This window comes from Meleagris gallopavo, chromosome 11 (genome assembly GCF_905368555.1).
Source record: "Meleagris gallopavo chromosome 11, MGAL_WU_HG_1.1, whole genome shotgun sequence".
Lineage (NCBI taxonomy): Eukaryota > Metazoa > Chordata > Aves > Galliformes > Phasianidae > Meleagris > Meleagris gallopavo.
In genome coordinates, this window is record NC_139414.1 from 2,149,552 (window position 1) to 2,165,248 (window position 15,697).

Here is a 15,697-nt window from a genome sequence, read left to right on the forward strand (position 1 = left end):
AAGTTATCTACAAAGAGACTTATTTCCAAGTGGACCCAGCAAAAGGACATCCGGCAGAAAAAATTCATGTTTTATACAGAGGCTTAAGCCTGCTCTGTTGTCACCCATATTCCAGTGGGCTGCTTGAATGAACAGTAGTATTACACTCACTTGGGTAGAGGATTTTTGTGTTCAGCATTGGCAAGTTGTCTCGATTTCCTGTCTGGGGAGGAAGAGATGCAGAACTGCCCAGTGATAAACTTCCTTTGCTTATTTGTCTTTCACAAGGAGACTTGGATGCTGTAAAACATAACACAAACATGGCTATTGACAAACATGATGTGATTCAGACCAGCACATAACAGCACAACTTCAGCAGGGAGACTGGGTTAAGAATCAGTCAATGACAAAAACACTCCGGCCACTGTGAAAGAGCTGTCATGAAGAGACAGACATGAGGCATATATGCAGCCAGAAAACCTCACAGACTTGAGGTGCAGAAATGTGACAGGCAATTATTAGAAATAGAGACAAGAAAAATCTTCTGGTGCCAGCAGCATGACAGACAGCATATTTGGCTCCCAGTTCATATTCAGTTAAGTTCCAAATAAACTTGGAGCGATTGAGGATCTCTAAAATTATTCACGTAACAGACTTATTTAAACTAACTGGATTCTGTTCCCTGTCATCTGTAAAGGATTGGCAGGAGCTTACAGGGATGAATCATCAGGTAGATGACACGAAAAATTCTCAAGCCCATTTTTGTCCAAGCACTGGAAGCCAAGAGAATGCAGATTACTGCTAAGTGGTAAGAAAATTTTGGAATCCTAGCTGTCATATGCTAAGAAATTAGACCATCAGCAACATATCAAAAAATGGTGCATATGAACACAGGGCTGAACACAGAAATATGCAAAGCCAAGCATCTGAAGTTAACAAGTAGAGAACAGAATATGGAAGGATACACGTAACACATCCCTCACTTCTTACAACTAACAGAAGTGCAGTTTGCAGGTGAGAGCTGCACGGTTGCAGCCCTGAAGCAGTACCTTTCCTCTGGCTCCTCCCTTTGGACAATCCATAGCTGCTGCTGTGTGACGACTGCAGGGAGATTTTGTCCTCATTCCTTAGCTCCTTGCCCTCTTCAGAGGCTGAGAGACTAAGCAGGAAGCCCTCTTGCTCCTGAGTCTGGGCATTCTGTTCATCTACAGCTATGAAGAAAGAGAAAGTAGGTGATTACAACGTTTCTAGGAAGAGAACACATCCCCAGTGACAGAAACAAGATCTTTAGAGTCCCATCATACTGTAGGGATTACTTATATGAAAGCATAGGAATAACAAAAAGTGTTCCTGTATCATCTGCCTCACCTAAACTCTGCTCTGAAGAGCTTTTGGAACTGGGATGGCTTAGTCTTTTGCTTTCTCCGCAGAGAGCTTCAGCAATGAGGTTCTAAACAGAAGCATCCAACTTTAAGCCTTTTTTTAATTCAGGCTTCCCAAGATGCAAACTGTGCTGCAAGTGCTGGGCTTCCACTTATTCACATTCAGATGCTGCCAGAAATTCTAACCAGTGGGACATTAAATGATTGATCAAACTGAATTTTCTGTTTGCTTAATCTGTAGTAGGCAATAAGACAAGTCACTTGAAAAGGTCTCTTAGATACATACAATCAGGAGGAACTTGGTAAAAAACAATACAAACAAAAGAAAAGAATCAAATGGCATTCTTTGGAAGAAGGAAAATGGTTTGGACAAGTTGAATAAATACATCTGAAATGTAATTGGAGTTTGCCCAAGAACTGGCAAGAATTAAAGCTAGCACACTGCTTAAATAATCAAATATAAACAACAGTGCTTCCTCCCAAATGACCTCTCATAGGGTACAGCTGAACTACCAGCTCACCACTTCTTTCAGAGCCTCTCCCTCACCGTGTGCTGAATTTGCAGATCATGAGAACTATCCACCAGGAAATCCAACCTGCTAGCTGAGCAAATAAATAAGCAAACAAACAAACAAAGTATTGCTGGATTAAGCGAATAGATTGGGTTACAAAGAACTACAAAAAGCATCAAATCAGCACAAGGTAAGCAGCAGCAAAGTGAGGCAGCACCGAGGTCAGGATCTCTGCTTCAGAGAAGCAGGCTATTTGCTCAACTTCCATCATTTCATGTATCTTCACCTTCAACAAGGCTGCACACAATGATGCAGTGCTGGAAATCCAAGTAACACTGCAAAGATTTTTAACTCATTACAGAGTTGCTCTCTACAGTGCATGTTCAGGTATACATGGACAAACATCTGCAACTTCAATACTTTTATCTTCAATCAGAAGCTGTTACATACTTCCTTTGGTCTGAGTTAAACCACCAGGTTTATGACTAACATCTGCGAGCCTGAAGCTTTTTGAAGGAAATGAAACTTAGAGCTAGGGGTGTGAGTGGCTGGGGTCATAATAAGGGCCAAGGCGAGAAGAAGAGGATCACCTGCCCAGGAAGTTAACACAGGAACAAGACTGATTTGTATCAAGGTACAAAATTATAACATTTTCCCAGTAAGAAAGCTCATTTAAAAAGTTTCTGCATTCTCTCTTGCCTTGTGCTACAGTTCATTGCCTTTCAGTTGTACCACTGCACTGTTTTGCTGGGCTGTACTATAAAGAGATTTCTGAAACAATTCAAGTAAAAATACTTAAAATACTTTCTTCCCAAGTATTTTCAGATCTGTTTTACAGCAAGACCACACAAACAGTTGCGCTGACACAGTTGTGGTATGGGTGGGGACAGACAGGAAACCCAAATGAACAGAGTGTGGGAGGGTAGTGACTTCCTAAACCAGCCCTTTGGGGAGAACATACCTTGAACTTCAGACTCATTTACCAAGCAATGTTTCAAACATTGGGGGCTTAGCAGAGATGGAACTAGACAGCCAGGGCTAACAAACAGCTTCTCCAGCTAAGGAAAGCTGTTGTTAATAAAGAACTCTACTCTCCTTTGGAATAATGGAAACACTCAAGAGCCCATAATAAGCCACAAGCAGGACTCCTAACAAGTTACCTTTTTCTGCATGCTCTATAATCTGACGAATGGCTTTTTTCAAGCTGTTGGCTCTCAACATGAGCTGTTCCCGGGGGCGAAATATCTGGGGCCGTGCAGTACATGAAGAGCCCACTGACCGCTCACTGGAAGAATCACAAGCACTGCCTGACCCATCACCATCTTCGGTTTCCTCTGCAATGGTGGGAGGAGGGTTTGGCAGAGATGAAGATGCTTGAGATTCATCATTCAGTGTCTTCAATAATGAGTCCAGCTTCTCCTTCAGGACAGAGCACTACAGGGTGAAGAAGAAGTTTTAAGCAGGACTAATAGTGGGTCTAGATAGCTCAACCTTTTAGAGCTTGCTGAACTGCTGCTATCCTATTTCTCTGAAAACCACAGTTTTCAATGTCAGAATAGGAAACCGTAACCATTTTTTCAATTTTACCTTCCTGGCCATGACCTCTGATTCCTCTGAGCTTTCTGTTGCCTTCTCATAGGCTTTCCCTACTCGAGCCACAAAATCCTTCACTGTCTCACAAAGCACCCTAGACAAAGATGGTAAGGAAAACACAGTCATGCAAGGATTGTTTCGGGATCTTCACAGTGCAATTTTCATTTAGAATAATTCTCCTTTAAGTACTCACTTGGCTGAGGAGATGACCACTGAATGTTGGTCAGAAGTCAAAATTTTGGACAAATGAGCAGCAACAGAGTCTTCATAGAAGAGAATCTTCTGCACCTGGTGACAGTCAGAAACAAGCCACTGAGGTGCTGCCTCCCAAAATCAGAGCACACAATGTTTATGTTCAGCTCCCCAGAGAGTACCTATCACTACATAGCTTCTTTTTTGCCTTGGAAATGTTCTATGGTCCAGAATTTATTTACTCTCTGAAGACTATGTTTTGATGAAAAAACTAATTCTGAACCTAGAAATCATCAGCAGTGCAGTTCTCAGCATCTCTAAAGCCCAATGTTTAAATCCACAGTAGATTATAGTTCCTGTGACTACTACTATGCAGCTTTCCACAATTTCAACAACATATCATGAGAGCAGAGTAGTCAATTATTTCCTGTCCCAAAGCACTCCCTATGGTCATTGACTCTGTTAACCTCAACCTCCTCTTTAATATTTCACTGATTTAAAGCCCCAGGATCCCTGTAGGTCCTATGACATCCATCTGAACTCTCATCTTGTCTCACTGCCTCTCATCTTGTCCATTCTGAGGCTATTGCTCCCTGCCCCTTCTGCATCTTGCAAAGTACCTCCGAATCCTCACTGAAATCTTCAGTGACTGTGGAACTGGAGGCCTGCCGAGGGAGTTTGGTTTCATACACCATAATGCTCCACCTGTTGAAAAGGAGGCATAATAGATGTCACCGCATGGCAGATGATTTCTTCCTTTACCCAGAGGATCTAACTGGTTAGAAACTTAAGCAGGATAAAGAGCACTTTGTTAGGGGCATAAATGATGTAAGGAAGTCACAGGGAAGGAAGTCACTGAAACTGCACAGGGGCTGAACCAAGGACAGAGAGAGGGACAGAATTATGAACAACTATCCCACAGCACATGCATCTTCTCTTTACTTCTTTCCTTACTCACAACAATTCAATGGGCATTACTTGATTCAACATGCTAGAGGCCAAAATACAGTTGTAAAGACAAGAAGTTTAAAATGTAAGAAGATATAAAGGTTATATCAAGAGGTAAACATGTCCATTTCTGCGTTCAGCTTTCATTTAAAAGCCAAACTCAAGATAAATAGCTTCAAATTTCCCAAGAAAAAACAGTTTGAAACATCACGTGTGAGGTTGTCAAATTAAACTGACAAGAATTCTGGAACAAGGTCAACTCTGAAATAAAGTCCCACTCAAAAGTAAGAAAACTGCACTGAAAAGAAAGCACAGATACTGTAATTGACCTTGCATTCCTAAAGGAAAGTGGGCCAATTTCTGGACACCCATTTCCCTTACTACAATTCCGCAGCACTGACACAGAAAGCAAGACTAGCTTTTGTTGATAAAAGCTGACAGAAGATTATCAAAGAAAATTCAAACTGAAATTACTAAGAAGCCCAACAGATGCAGCTTAGCATTGATTATTCACCTGTCCAACATTTTGGTACTCGCCCTCTCCAGCTTTTCCAGGATCTGTGGAAGCTGGGTATCATCATCACAAGCAGATCCCCAGCCTAATACGCGAGCAAGATCATTCCCTGTTCCCAGTGGCAGCACTCCCAGCTGGCACTGCATCAGAGAAAAAGAAACAAAAATTGATATTCAAATGGAAAAACACAAACCACAAACAGCCAAAAGTAACATGATTTATTTGTTACAAAGATTCCTTATTGAGAAATAGCAAGTCCCAGGGGGAGGGGAAGCAGCTGGATGAAGAAAACAGTCAAAAGAGCTTGCAAATAAGGAAAAGTTCTCTCTGCTTTTAAGTTATCAGTTGAGTGAGGAGTGTATTACCACTACCATTCAGAGCACCTTGCTAAAAAGTACTGCATCCCATGGATGGACTAACTTAACCATCAGGTGGCGACATTGCCTTTTCTGTAAAATCAGCACAGCCATCGCCAAGACAAAATGGAAATGAATTAAACGCTGTATGACATCTCTATTCCAATGAAATTTCTAGGTATCCCAGGCTTGGAAAGAGCATGAGAATTAAAGGGAATTGATGAGAATTGCTACTGTAGTTGAAATCCTTGTTTTCTAATGGCAGCTCTTTCCAAGTATAAGTTCCTGCTGACAATGCAGCAGAATTAACTCAGAGCCACTCTAAAACTGGATCTTGTGCAAGGAAATTGCAGAGGAGCACTGCAGATAGGAATAATCAATTAGTCCAGTGCTGCTTCTTGCAGAAAATGACTGCAAATACACAGTTATAGTAAGCTTTCAGCAGCTTCAGTCTCAGGGCAAACTACAGCTGTATAATCAGTAGAAGTCCTCCGCTGTTGTTCCTCCCTTCTTACACCCAACAAGCTCATAGAGCAGGTACCTGCTTGTGAAGATTGAGGCTATCAATTTCAGAGAGAACCCAGCCAACACTTCCATCCCCACCGCAAACCAGGATCCGGAAAGTGTCGAACTTCTGAAATAAGCGTAAACTGCAGAGAAGGGAAAGAAAAAAAACAACCAAGAAAGATGAACAATCAGATGCTATAGAAAGGAATGGTAAACAATTCTAATCCAGGTTATGATCACGTCAGATTTACTTCAAGCAGGCTCTGATTTCACAATGAATACAGGCCACTGTCAGATTAAAATGAATTCAAATGATTATTAATAAGGAATTATTAATATGGCTAAGCAATTTACAATGGCTATTCACTACAGAAATATGACCCAGGCGGACTCTCCTTCTAAAGCAAGGCACTTTTGTCTGAACAGAAGAGGAAACAGGCATGTGATAGTTTTATCCATTGAATTAATTCCTCTTTGCACATTTGCTGCTTTCAGCCTAACACTAGTTATTTGTCACTGCTGAGAGTTCTCTGATGTCACTGCCTCCATACTCAAGGCCATGCCAATTAGAGCAAGACTTGTAGTAGAGCGGGAACTGATGCAGTCATTCAGAAAGCAGACAACTACAAGAGCATATAAAACCTCACAAGCTTCAGAGCTTCTGGGAAAGCAACATCAATCAACTCTCTGGCACCTCATCTGTCTTGCAGGCAGCGAACAGCACTCCAAAACAAGTGGGAATTTGTTTTATTCACTCTTTCCAGAATACTAGATGCAAAAACAACCTCTCCTAAAGCTGCTTGAAACTGTCTCTTAGTGAACACCTCCCAGAACTATCGCCTGCTTTTATTCATTCATTTTAATCTATTCTTTATTGCCTAGAAAGTATTTGCTGTAGCACGTGAGAATCCTTACTTCTTCAAGCATTACTGACACATCTATCAGCAATGACAACATCTTAGGGTACAATTTGGCACAAGTTTAGAATATTTCAATTATTAAGAAGCAGCCTTTAATCCGTACCATCACTTCCTTTTTAAAAAAAGCAAGAGCAATCTGTTTGAGAAGTATGTACCACAGCTCTCCTTTCCTTTGCTTCTGCTTATAGGCACTGTCCGACTGGGGTGAGGAAGAAGAAAAATATTTAATTTTAAAAGTTCTCTGTAAATTATTTATCAGCCAAGCACATCCTCTGGATAGCACACTGCAGTTTTAAAGGTCAGTCTTTTGCAATGCACTATGGCAAAGAACAACTTCTTATGATAGCAATAACAGTCTGGAGCAGCTCTTAGTGATCACTCATCCCAGAATGGATGCTTCTAGATTTAACACCCTGCATCTGCAGGTCATAGAGTTTGAGTTAAATACAGAAAAATACAATGGAGGTTCATCCTGTGTTAGTTCTTGTAATAAAAAGCACTGATTCATAAGACAGTTACTCAAATCCGATGCAACAGAAGCATTTAGAGGGAGCAAACTAGAGATCAAACTTCTTTCTTAAATAGAGCTGCAGAAACACAGCAAAGGGATTTGTTCCACAGTTCTTCTCATTTTCTTTAATCAATACTTATTCTAGTGAAATCCTGCAAACAAATCTGAAATGCCAGATCATTAGGCAGAAGCAACTGAAAGCACTAAGTGACACTTTATCAGCCTTGTCATTAAATCTTTAAAGGATGGACGGTTCACACACTTACCAGGTTATGTCTGGATTTATCTAATTTTAACAGTATTCATTTGCTATCTCTGACATCTGAATGTGCAGTTGATTTAACTTAACACTCATTGACAAAATTTCAAGATGTCTGTTACAAGTCCACTGTCGGACTTCTTGGATTTCATCTTTCCATGCTTGGTCTTCTTCCAGGGGAGTGTTGCTGGAATTCCCCCAAAATCCCTCAAGCTGTTCTGCTATTACTGACAAATGGATAGAGCAGTCTTCTTCAACAGCATATATTTTGAGTTAATCAATAGCACTAAACACTGAGAGGTGAAAACTCCCTCAAACTTTACGTGTCCAGTCTCCTCTCTCAGGAATAAGTTCTTTCTTACATTTGAGGATGAGCTTATATAAACATGCTTTGCTGGTATTTACAAGGAATGTACACCTCTATAGAATATCTGCTTACCCGAGGTGAGGTCCTCCATTCATAAGGTCAAATACCTGCGCTGGATTCAGTAGCTGCTTGAATCTTCGTAGAAATTTTACTCCCTGGTTGTCTCCACTTTTTGAGTTGACAAAGACCAACAAAGGACTTGTGCAAGAAGGTGGGCAAGTAGCTTTCCAGAAACCTGAGTTAAGGAAAGATGTGAGGGGCAGGGAGGAAAAGTCAAGAGGTGGAATGAGAAAACAAACAAACAACATTCCATACCCTAGTTTGAAAAAGTTAATACATTCCCTGTGCTTATGGCACTCATTGAGTACATGCCAAATGTGCACAGCCCTGAATCCAGCACGAACCATAGCTCATGCTGCCAAATGTCACACTTATCATCTAACAGTATGCCAAATTTTGCAGCTTCCCCGGCCCTCCCAAACCGCTTTTGCAATAGAGTTGGTTCTTCATAAATGTTAACAGCTGCAGCTCAGCAAAAAACTTGACAGAGTAATAAACTGAATGCAAAAGCAAAGCAAACAGCTCAACACCATACGTCAGCAAGATCTTCTAGTCTGGAATTGCAACAGCACCAAAAGCAGAATTTTAAATCAAAAGAATCTGGCATTAACAGTGTTAACTGGAAGGACTGTGAGTGAGAGGAAGAGAAAGAAGGCATTACTTAGTAATGATACTTACCATCTGAATCAATGCTGTTAAGAGCAGTAGGAGGAATGACAGATACTTTGCACAGCCCAAGAGGGCACTTGCTTGGCAACAACTCTTTACATGCTGTGTGCACCTGAAACAAACAAATTCATTTCAGATCCTTTTGGGAACTGTGATGTACAAAGAATCATCCAACAAGAGGTTTCAAAGGGTAAGAAGGAAAGAAAGATGGAAAGATCCCTAGGAAGCGTCAATCAGTTAGTTATGTTACAGAATGACCTATCAGGCCTCTATTAACTCTCCTCTACTCTACATTAATATGTACTTTTTCCAACATCTGAATTCACAAGACTAGCAGTGTGAGTTTGGAGAAGACCAGATAACAAATTATGTTGCTTTAAGAGCCTTCAGGTGCTGTGTTTTCAAAATCTCCTCCCAAAGAAGCTGTGGATGTCCCATTCCCAGAGGCATTCAAGGCCGGGCAGGACAGCTGGACAGCCTGATCTTATGGATGACAGCCCTGCCCACAGCAGGAGGCTGGAACTAGAAGGTCCCTCCGAAGCCAAGCCAGCCTATGTTTCTGTGATCAAACGTAGCAACGAAAAAAACCTGGAAATTCAAGAAGACGAGGCAGGAGCACATGAAGGACACAAGAACTGAGAGAAGAAGGGATTAATCAAGCCACACAAAAATAAGTATGAAGTAGAACAAGGCATTTAAGACATTAGAAGACTGCAAGACAGAGGGTTTATATGGGGTCTGAGCATCCCTCTGAAACATTCCATAAACTCATACTTTGTAACGCTTCCCTTATTAATCTCAAAGACAACTGGAAATATAGCAAGACCTGTACCACTACAGTGCTCAGGCAAGATAAACCTACTGCAGTGGGAAAGGAAACTACTATTATCAAAATAGCGTTGTATTCTCTGTAATCTTTTTTGATGCATCTTTTCAACTTGTAGAAATGCCAAATAGCAGCTCTTTAAAATCTGAGATCTCCCATACCTGAGGCACTGATTCATATCTACAACGATTAGATTCTTCTACAAAAGCTCACTATCAAAAGACAATGAGCTTGCAGAGAAGCCAGGTATTAATTTCGGTTCTTACTTTTATGCATCACAGTGGTGCTTTTCAGCACAATTTATACTCCTACCTCTTGCAGCCTCTCTATCATCTGGAGAAAGCAATGAAGTCCTTCAGAGCAAATACTGTCAGTATTATTAAGAGATTTCATTTCAAGTAAACTTCATTAAAGGGACAAACCATAGAGCTGATCAAAGACTACCCTCTTACTGGAATTACCATTTTCATTCAACTTACCATGGCTTTGCACCAAAGGCAGCGCCAGTCTTGCAAACGTAGGACGCTGCCACAGGTTTTATCACACACAGTGCATTTGGCACTCACGGGCAGGTTTCCTTCCAACCACTGATGTGGCATTGAGATCTACAAATGGAACAGAGGCAGAGAACCACCATGGACCTACCAGCATGCAACTCAAGGCTGCAGGATGCGCTGTGGCTTTCAGATATACACTGTGCAAGTCTTAACATGCACTCTTCGAGGACAGCACAGGCAATTTTCTTTGAGGACAGCACAGGCAATTTTTAGAAAACACCTAAAAATCTCTTTTGGCAGTTTACATCATGCTCAAACGCAGAGACCAGGTGATTTACCTCAGGTTACACAGGAAATGAAGACTTGCATCAGACATTCGATATAATAAGATACTGTTCCTACCACTCATTGTCTTTCCTTTGCCAAAACTCAGACTAAGTTCCCTATGCCTCCAACCATTTAACCTCAACTCCCCCTAGCCCACGGCAAGAGTCTCTTGCTATTAAGGAGTCCTCACTGCCTTGGTTGGACTTTTCACACCGAATTTCTTGCCTATACCACACCACTAACACACACAGGCACAAGTGGTATTTGTACAGAGCAGAAAGCACATACCAGTGCTTCCACATCAAGTTAAGGTTAGAATAGTTAAGATTGATGCCTACCCCATCTTCGTCCTCAATGATATCTTTCCCAATAGAGGCCAGAGTTGTCCACTTGCAATTATTGGTGGCCCGCACAGCACACCGCTTGTGGGCTTTAAACTTGCACACTAGAGAAAAAAAGAACAACGTATTAATCCAGCTTTAGAACATATAATGTGGCAGTTTGTGCAAAAGCTTTCTCCCAAATGACCACACTTGGCTCCAGAAGAAAGCATGGGCACACATTGGTCTTGTTAGCACTGCCAAAACTACCAACTCTAAGCATACTGAGTAAGATGAGCTAGCTATTAACTCTTGCCTCATCAATTTCACCAGTTGCTTGTACAAAGTTTCACTATCACCTTGTTCAACTTGGCATGATTTATGAAGTCATACACTCCTACGTCATTTTACAGAGTGTGGAAGTAGTCTCATTCCTGCTAGAAGTATGAGCAGTGCCCAGGCAGGCACGTCTGCTATAGCAAAGTTGAAAAAATAAAATCCAATCTTCCTAGCATTATTTAAGCATTTAACAAGGAGGTTCTTATAAATATGAATATTATTATAAACAAGAGCATTCTTATTAATATTTTATCTAATAACTGAGAATTACATCCTTGTTAATTTCAGAAGTATGATTTTACTAAGGGATAGCAGTAGTTGGGTAATGAAAAAAAAATCAGCTATATTATCATCAAGTCCAATACTAAAATCAATATGAAAACATCATCATTTCTACTTAAAAAAAAAAAAAATAAAAAAATAAAAAAATGCCAAGAATCCCATTCTGACTTCTATGTAAAACTTGTCTGAGAAGCCAAAAGGGATTCAGCAGCCAGAAGGATGCAGCACCAGGTCAAAAAAATGATCTTCAGTTTCACATACAGGCTGTGGCTCCCTCAAGTTTATTATGCAGTACTTTTCTACATCATCTTCTTGCAGACTGTTAACAATATTCCTCTTAAAAATCCTCTAGGACACGTCATCAAGCTATCAAATGCTGTTCCCAAAACAGGAGACAAAGCAACACGTACCTTCACATGAGAGCCCATGTGATGTGACTCCAGACAACGCTTCCCGACACACATTGCAGTATGTTGGCCGAGCGTGTGAGCAGGCGTACCAGTTGTGCATCCCTGAGAAATGGTCCATGCTGTACTGGGTAGACTAATAAAATAAATGTATTATGGCAAAATCTAATGTAGCAACACAAGATTTTTTTTCCCCTTAGAAAAAGACCTGCATACAGCAGTGAGAAAAGGCAGAAATACAATGCTTTTATTGGGGAATAGGTTTGGCCACGTGCAGTTTACACACAGTAGCTCTAGAAGCTCTTTAAGCCAGAAGAGATTGCTTACTCCTGTGCTACTTCCCCTGCTTGCCTCACTGCAAGTGTGCATATGCAAACAAGCTGGAGAACTTAGCTGCTGATGTTGATCCTTCCCCTTTCCTCTTTTTTTTTTTTTTTATTAAGTTTTCAGCAGGACCAGTTCCCCGATGCAGTTTATTGCATAGCAGAGGAACAGTTGTGCCAGCATAGAAGAGGGACAACAGGGAGACAAGCTTCAAGGAGGGAAGAACACAGACAGCTCTTTTCTGGTGGCACTGCTGGTTTAATTAAAGCCCCAGAAAGTGAACAGATACACTGAAATAAGCTGAACAGCAAGCAGGCAAGATGTGAATTAAGACAGGGAGGTTAACTGAAGAGTGAAAAGACAATGGAATAATTATTTTTATGTTTCATAACAAGCTGTTGCTTAGGAGAGGACACACACAGTACAATGAACACATTTTCCCATTACCTCAAAATGTTCACGGTTCTGTACAGTCTTCAGTGCTGCAATCCAATCTTCCATCTCTTTTCTGTTATCAGCACAAAGGATGAGCTTCCGACATGGAGTGATAATCTGAAGAGAGAGAGACAATTAATGAGTACACTGGGTATGTCAGTCAGAGACAGGGAGAGAACATGTTACCATAAGTGCAGTTTACTGATGCTATTTCTAGAGGTAACAAGCTGCACAACACAAGTCATTTACATCTTGCAATTATGTTTCTCTTCTACCATAGCTTACGTTAATTCTTCTGCTAAATTTATAGAACCACATGGTTATCAGTTCTCATTCTCAGTGCAGAACTGAGTAAGGAAATGTCTCACATCTGAGTAATAGCACAACACAAATCAAGCACAGAATAGTAACAGTTAATATACTGCACGTGCAGATCTTTTGTTGTTTTCTTAAGTACTTTTTAAATTGGCAACAGCATTAAAATACTTTGTTAACAGCACAATACACCACTTTCTATCAATTAACAAACTAGATAACATTTCGTATATCAGACCAAAAGTACAACATTAGGCATTTAAGAGGGCAAAATCCTAAAACTGGTAGACAAACCAACATCTCCACAGCTCAGTGACAGCCACACCAAGAGTGATCCCAAAGGACCGTGTGTTTCTACTCTGGGCTGCTGCTCCATGGTAGCCAGACCCCTGTCAAGGATGCTATCGGCCCAGGGAGGCAGCCATGCTTCCACACAGCTACCACAACTCTCTCTTGGTTTATCAGATGGCAGTAGCACAGAGAAAGAAAAGCTCCTGGTTCTTCAGGGGACCACACCCATAGGGCTATCCATTCAGCTGGGGTCCAAACTTGACATCTCTTCTTCTTAAGACAAAAGCCTTTCTTCCCCACACTTCCTAACACTCTCTTATGTGTCAACTTTAAAACCTTCCCTTCTGCATCCCCCACATAACTCTTAAGAAAAAAAATATTTGTCCATAGGATTTGCTTTTCCAGCAGATTGTGTCCATCATCTGAAACTCAAGATTAACATGAAGTAGGATGAGGTGAGGTGGATGAGATCCGTGTGCCCCCCAGGCACACCAAGGGGTGCTGCTCAGGAACACGAAGAGCCCACACACAACCCTGTATAAAACCTGCTAACTACTTGTTTTCTGCTCTCTTTCTCACTTCTCTCATTACGATCCATATAACAGATTTTAAAACATCAGAAGTTGAATGTCAAACTTCTTGCTGATGTCCAAATGGCTTGGAGTGCATGGTAAGAAGTATAGATGTAACATCAATACAAAAAAGATGTATCTAGAAGATTCTGCTCTATTTTAGTTTTCAGAATCTATTTCTTTTTGTAGGACAGACTGTAGCATCCACCTGCAATAACAAATTTTACTGAGATGTACTGCCAGCCCCTAGAAAAACACACTACAAACACCAACATTAATGAGGCCCCTATTAGAAATACAGTTTCAGCATGCGTGTTGCAATTTGAACTAAACTATCCAACAAAAATCAAGCAGAGCAGGGCCCCATGCTGGAACATCCATAACTGCCTACGTAGAGCAGTACCCTATGGAAAGTCCAAGCTTCCAAGGACCTTTTATTGCTTCAAAAAGAGCAATTTTGGATGAGGAGCTACCAGTTCACTCAATAAGTCACTGGCATGCCCTTGGGCAGAAGGAAAAAAAACAATTTAAAACAGCTGGTGACACTAATTATTAACAGAACGCACTCATTCAGGGCTGTATTTTTTCCTGTTTCTCTTTTCAGTTAAAAAAAGGCAAATGCACAGTATTATTTTTAATTCACTCTGGAAGACGTGAAGTTTAAGCCAATGGTATAAAAGACAGAAATGCAGAGAATTTAGCCAAGAGCTCAGTGTGAGTATACAGACTTCCTGGATCACTGGAGAGAGTCAAACAGAGGAATCATCAACACCTGAAAACATCCATGCCTCAGCTTTAAATCTCCACGCACAGCATCAGACAGCTTTCTGCTGAACAAATAAAGTTATAAGCTCGTAAGGCAGAGGACAAACAAAGAGATCAAGGTCTTCATACTTGAACCATCCAGCCAAGGAGTCACAGAACTAAAATAAAGGGTCTATTGTATAACCACAGAACTGTAAATAAAACATCGCTTTGTGCAAGATGAATTTATGAACAACATTCACCATCACTCAGCACTAAACCAACGTTTGCATTGGGATTGAGCAGTATTTTCAGAAATGGGAAGTAGAACACAATCTCTGACCTCACTCCTGTTCTAAGGAGGACCAAGTGGGGCAATCAGGCTTCACTGTGAAGGACAGATAAGATTGTAGCGTAACTCGTGTAATGACTCTTTGGAGAAACGAAACAAGCACACAAAGCTGGTTTTTTGTTTAACCTGCAGTGGTGTTACACTTACTTAAATGTTTTTCTGAGGATAATTAGGAATCCAGGAACCATTACATACTCTGTGCTGGCTGGGTGAGGCCGATCATCAGTCTGACATCCCACATCAGCAAGAAGCCATCCTCATCACCACCAGAAGGAGCCTTGGCAATCTTCCCCCTAAGAAGCTGTCCTCCCCCAGGCAGGAGCCCAGTGATGCTCACAGCACAGCTGCTGCTCCGAGCCATGTGGTCGGGCAGCCCCTGGGGCACATGCAGCCAGCTAGGAGCATGCTCTGGCTATTTTTTTATGTTCCAGACACAGCTTTTGACTAACATCCTGGAACAGTGTATTCCACAGGATGACGACGCATTAGGTGAAGTAGCATTTCCTTTTATTTGTTCTAAATTTACAAAGCAGTAATGTCATCCACTGACCTCTTGTTCTCATATAAAGGGAGAGCACAATAACAACGATCTGATTGCTTCTCAGCTAGGACAGGGGGGTGCCTTGATAGGAGTCAGAAAGAAAATAAATGTAATGACAATACAAAGTCTTAGGATTTATTTATAATCTCACAGAGTTTTGGTCTGCCTGGGGACTGACAGAACTCTGAGTGCTCCTGTGCTGAAACAGCTCTGAATTTTATCTCGATATGAGCAATTACGTAAACTAAAAGGGCTCGTTCTTCCTAAAAAGGGAATATGAAAAACGAACACAACTTTTGGATCCCAAATGCTATTGAGTTCTCTGGGTGTGGCTCTCCAGATTTCGGTCCTTGCAG

The 15,697-nt window shown here is 41.1% G+C and overlaps 1 protein-coding gene across 7 annotated transcripts in view; it reads right to left on the reverse strand.

The window, feature by feature from the left end:
- DGKD (diacylglycerol kinase delta) overlaps nucleotides 1–15,697 on the reverse strand; it is a 57,436-nt gene that overhangs the window by 18,182 nt on the left and 23,557 nt on the right. For all 7 annotated transcript variants that reach the window (XM_085233235.1, XM_085233234.1, XM_010716602.3 and 4 more), the window contains 14 exons: nucleotides 12,539–12,643; nucleotides 11,771–11,903; nucleotides 10,758–10,864; nucleotides 10,075–10,200; nucleotides 8,779–8,881; nucleotides 8,113–8,275; nucleotides 6,018–6,126; nucleotides 5,121–5,260; nucleotides 4,279–4,363; nucleotides 3,660–3,754; nucleotides 3,461–3,560; nucleotides 3,034–3,307; nucleotides 1,029–1,190; nucleotides 151–279 (listed from right to left, as the gene is read on the reverse strand). In XM_085233235.1, coding sequence (XP_085089361.1) covers nucleotides 151–279; nucleotides 1,029–1,190; nucleotides 3,034–3,307; nucleotides 3,461–3,560; nucleotides 3,660–3,754; nucleotides 4,279–4,363; nucleotides 5,121–5,260; nucleotides 6,018–6,126; nucleotides 8,113–8,275; nucleotides 8,779–8,881; nucleotides 10,075–10,200; nucleotides 10,758–10,864; nucleotides 11,771–11,903; nucleotides 12,539–12,643 — 1,831 coding nt within the window. The remainder of the gene's footprint in view (nucleotides 1–150; nucleotides 280–1,028; nucleotides 1,191–3,033; nucleotides 3,308–3,460; nucleotides 3,561–3,659; nucleotides 3,755–4,278; nucleotides 4,364–5,120; nucleotides 5,261–6,017; nucleotides 6,127–8,112; nucleotides 8,276–8,778; nucleotides 8,882–10,074; nucleotides 10,201–10,757; nucleotides 10,865–11,770; nucleotides 11,904–12,538; nucleotides 12,644–15,697) is intronic.